Source organism: Triticum aestivum, chromosome 7A (assembly GCF_018294505.1).
Source record: "Triticum aestivum cultivar Chinese Spring chromosome 7A, IWGSC CS RefSeq v2.1, whole genome shotgun sequence".
Classification (NCBI taxonomy): Eukaryota; Viridiplantae; Streptophyta; class Magnoliopsida; order Poales; family Poaceae; genus Triticum; species Triticum aestivum.
The window spans coordinates 323,095,992-323,100,393 of NC_057812.1; the positions used below are offsets into that span (position 1 = coordinate 323,095,992).

Genomic DNA, 4,402 nt, shown 5'->3' on the forward strand with positions numbered 1-4,402 from the left:
GGCCTTTTTAACCTATATGGGCCTCTGTTGGGCCCATCCACGTGTCCAAGTATCATAGGCATGTCTCCTCCAATGGATGGGCGACATTTGGCCCACTAACGAGCTGACAGGTGTTCCCTCCGGCCAATCAGAATTTTACACGTGGAAATTTCCCATTGGTCCCGGCTGTTAACGGGTTATCGGATCCAAAACCGGACCCGATAGCTTAACGGCATTCCATTATGGTGGATGCCACGTGTCGGTCACCCTGACGAAAACACTTCTGTGACACGCAATTTATCATCATGGAAGTGGACACTTCCATGATGATAATTTTGGTAATGTCATGGAACACTTCTACGACAGCACAGGTATGACTATCTTGATTCTGTCATAAAATCGTCATGTATGTACATGCATGACAAAAAACGCGACCTATTGTGACAAACACGTATCATCACGGAAGTGTATTATTTTTGTAGTGTCTCCTCCTAAGGTTGTTCTCCATCTATCTATCTATACTTATACTAATCCTAGACTCCCTACAAATTCCCACGTTAATCAGTAATTAGGAGCCGTTAATCTGATGGGACCGAGTTATTACAGTATAGATCTAATATATCTATTGCTCTCTGGGAAAAAAAGACACCTATTAATTCTCATGCTAATTAAAAATTAGGAGCGGCGTACATCCACCGATTCTTCCTTTCCCGATAAAAAAAATCTAAAGCACCCATATTATCTCTCTCAATCTCTCATGTCTCTGTTCATATTCTCATGGAAAAGAGATCCAGGTCTCTCTTAGATTGGAACAACGAAGTTGGTCATCGATCCCACTCTCAATCTCTCATGTCTGTCTCTCTCTCCCTCAAACTCTCATCTTTCTTCCTCTCCACAAGCAGATCTTTGTCTCTCCCAATTGCAAATTTGCAGCAAGGACGTTAGGCCATGGATTCTGCGCTCATCTCCACATGGAAACAGATCGTGTCTCTCCCAAATTGCAGCAAGGAATTTAGGGCATGCATCTCCTGCGCTCATGGAGCTTATTACAGTAAAATTATTTTCCTCATCTAGATCAAGTTCGTATTCTTAGTCCTTGCACTGATTTATTTTCAGTTTCTTTTTGCCGGTCTGGATTCAATTCTTTTCAGGTTCATCTTCTTAGTCCTCACACTAATTTGTTTTGAATTTCTTTTTGCCTGTTCGGATTCAGTTGTTTTCATCGTGCCCTTTAATAGTGTTGCCTAGGGATTCAATCTCCTTTATCGTGTGTCTTCTTGAAGCTGATGATTGCCATGGCAAAATAAAATCAGTGTTCTCGATCCCTCAAAAAACAAAACAAAAAAAAATCTTTCTGTAGCGCACAGAAAAGAAACATGTACCTTATATGTAGACAAAGACACGTCCAAGTACAACTCCAATCCTTCCAATATGGGTGGATCTCTATTTTCTCACTAATTGACCCTATCATTGACTCTTTGCTGTGATTTGGCTTCCCAAATCATAGTTTTCTCAATCCCTCAACCAAGATGGGCAGGGGGTGGGGGATATGGAGAAGGACGGAGCTCCTGTTGTGGTTGGTGTCATCGCAAATGGTGGATGTTGACCATGCTGTCCCATGGAGGGAAGGTAATCTTGAAGAACAACTATCTCGCAAAGACATTGACCATCCACTCAGCGCAACAGCAGGGTAAGCATGAACACTATGATTTGTCGAAAACAACTAAAAGAATCATACTATGTTAGAAATATAACATTCTGATTATGTGCTCCGGCTGAATTGTAGTATTAATTTTCTCAAAGTTTCTAGGCCATGATGGTTTATGGATCCAAGGAGTAGATGCACTAACTGCAGTTTGAAGCCAATGACTGCTAATTTTCCAAATGACAACATCTCTGTTTTGTTTTATCTTATAACTAAGTTAAAAATTGGATAGCATGTGTTTGATGTTTTTCCTTCAAATTAGAATAATTGCAGGTCTGCTTCTACGGCTAACGTAACCCATCATTACTATCTTCCAGATTTCATATATTTATTATCACTAGATGAATTCAGGTCTGATCGGGTCTTCCCTTTTTCACATGTGCACATTTTGCTAAATGCCATCTAATTCCTGCCGTGAATCACAAATGGAATTGCAGTCTAAAAGTTGTGGCACTTGATTTGGAAACACCATAAAAACCATATGATGCTCCAACATAAAGTATCTTCTGATTTTTATGTTCCACTTATTGAACAATGCACTTCAAAATTCACATTTATGCTATGTACAGACATATGCAGGTACACTGGAGCATAATTCTATCAATTACCTATGGAAGACAGTCCAACATGGATGCTCTTAAGAGTACATGTATGTAGCGTTTCAGTTTCTATAGCATGCACTCACCCCTACCCGCCAGTATACACTTGATCTGATGATGTTCACTTAAACAAGTTATTTCATCATATTTTCCACACATTTCGCTCAACTAAAACATGTGTATGTTTAGTTTGTCTTCTTAATTTCTTGACCAATTCGCCAACGAGGCTAAATACCTATGGTTATTTTGCGCCAATTGTCCTTTGAGATTGTTAAAAGAACTTCCCAGAGATATGTAACACTGTTGCTCCTGCTACTTTCGGCCATTATATTATTCACATTATTCAAACTTCTATAAATGCACATCCAACTGCATAATTTCTTAGCTTATCGATTTTATTTCTTCTAACTTTATAAATTCAGAAATGATTATAACAAGGCTGCTGAGTTGTTGGATTTAATACATGTACGTCAAAACTTATGGCTTTTCAAAACTATTTGTTCCCTCTTTTGGTCCTCTAATACACCTTTTCCCTTTACGTTGGATAACCAATTCACTTTTGTGCTCATTTTCTTGAGACAGTGAAGATTTGTTTTGCTACTCATGTATAGATATAAAATTTTAATGGTCTTCACGATCTATCAATCAATAGAGATTTGAACAAAATCCGGTTGATATAATATGTACAATTTGGCCCGCACATGTTGAGAAGAGTAATTTTTAAAGTATATTTATAAAGTCTTTTTTATTTCTATGCATGTACAATATATATTAGGACACTGGACATGCTCACTACTGGAATTCCCAATTTTTCTGAGTGCCAAATGCACTCGGCAAAGGCCAAAAAAACACGGCAGCACTAGGAAAACATGACTATATTGGACGTCTGCCAACAATGTTTATTTTGTCGGGTTCTCTTCTAGAGGCACTAAGTAGACAACTGCAAAAAACTTCGCTCAGTGCAGAACAAGGGTAACTCGGTAAACAAATGACATAGACCGAATGATGAAACAATGACCATCCCACATGACACCATAGTTTTGCCATTTTCTGCACTCGGCAAAACTATGACCCAGTAGAGCTACCCAGATGGCACCATGTGTCATGTTTAGGCAAAGGGGTCTTAGACACCAGACATCTAACCTAACAGCGACTCTGAATATCCATGTTGGTTGATTGCTAGCCTGATGCTAATATTTGGTGTGCTTTCCTCAATTTAAAACCCCCAGGCAGGATGTTTCTAAAATCTACGTATTAACATCACCTGCATCGTATGTTTCTGTAGCATTTGAGGATGTGCACATGGTGTATATGCTGATGAAGGAAGCCTAGGAACAAGCATATTTACGACATACATGGAGAAGATGGTGTCCAATAAAGGGAAAAGCAGCGAAGTAAAACATGATTAGTTTAGAGTGACATGAAAGCAGACTGTCTTTCAACAATAGGTGGATTCTAAAGATAAGGACAGGTGTACAACGCAAGAGCTATAATAAGGCCTAACATGGTTGTTGGAAGATGTATTTGTACAATAATAGGCATGCACATGCAGCTGTAGTAAAAAGAGTTAATAACTTAATATGAGATATTCAATTCCAGTGCCTGAATGAAAATAGCTGAACAAATTTCTGTAATATAGCAGCCCAATAGTTTGTATAAATACGGATGCATGCAGGTGATGATAGACACTATATCATGTCTGATCCATAAGTAAGTGTGTGTTGTGCATTAAGTTTTCGATTCTTTGTGATATGTTTTGATTAGTTCTGTAGCATCCAGTTTAACATCTTATGTCGCAGACATTTGGTGAAGTATCAGAAAGGAGAGTCTTTCATTAATTCTGCGTTACCATGATGGTATGTAAGGTGAGCAAAAATAAAATTTGTGGCCTTAATTCCCAACAACTCTCAAGGAAAGTAAGATGAGTCATATTAATAGATAGTGTTGTCAGGGACCTTGATAGTATCTCTCAGACGAGTACCACTTTATATGGGATAGGAGATGCTTGATCCATGAATAAAATAACTTGGAGCTCCTGTTTAGAGCGTCTACTAAATTATTGGTTCATCCATCTAAATGTTTTTACAAAAACGGGCCTTTTTTAGCCGCAAACCGTAGA

The 4,402-nt window shown here is 38.5% G+C and overlaps 1 protein-coding gene across 1 annotated transcript; it reads left to right on the plus strand.

Annotated features, from left to right (window-relative positions):
* Positions 1-665: 665 nt before the first annotated feature.
* LOC123154204 (uncharacterized) lies at positions 666-3,876 on the plus strand. The gene is made up of 5 exons (XM_044572982.1): positions 666-798; positions 882-1,030; positions 1,487-1,669; positions 2,254-2,333; positions 3,569-3,876. The coding sequence occupies exons 2-5, from the start codon at positions 999-1,001 to the stop codon at positions 3,613-3,615; spliced, it is 342 nt and encodes a 113-aa protein (XP_044428917.1). The 5' UTR covers positions 666-798; positions 882-998; the 3' UTR covers positions 3,616-3,876.
* Positions 3,877-4,402: the final 526 nt, after the last annotated feature.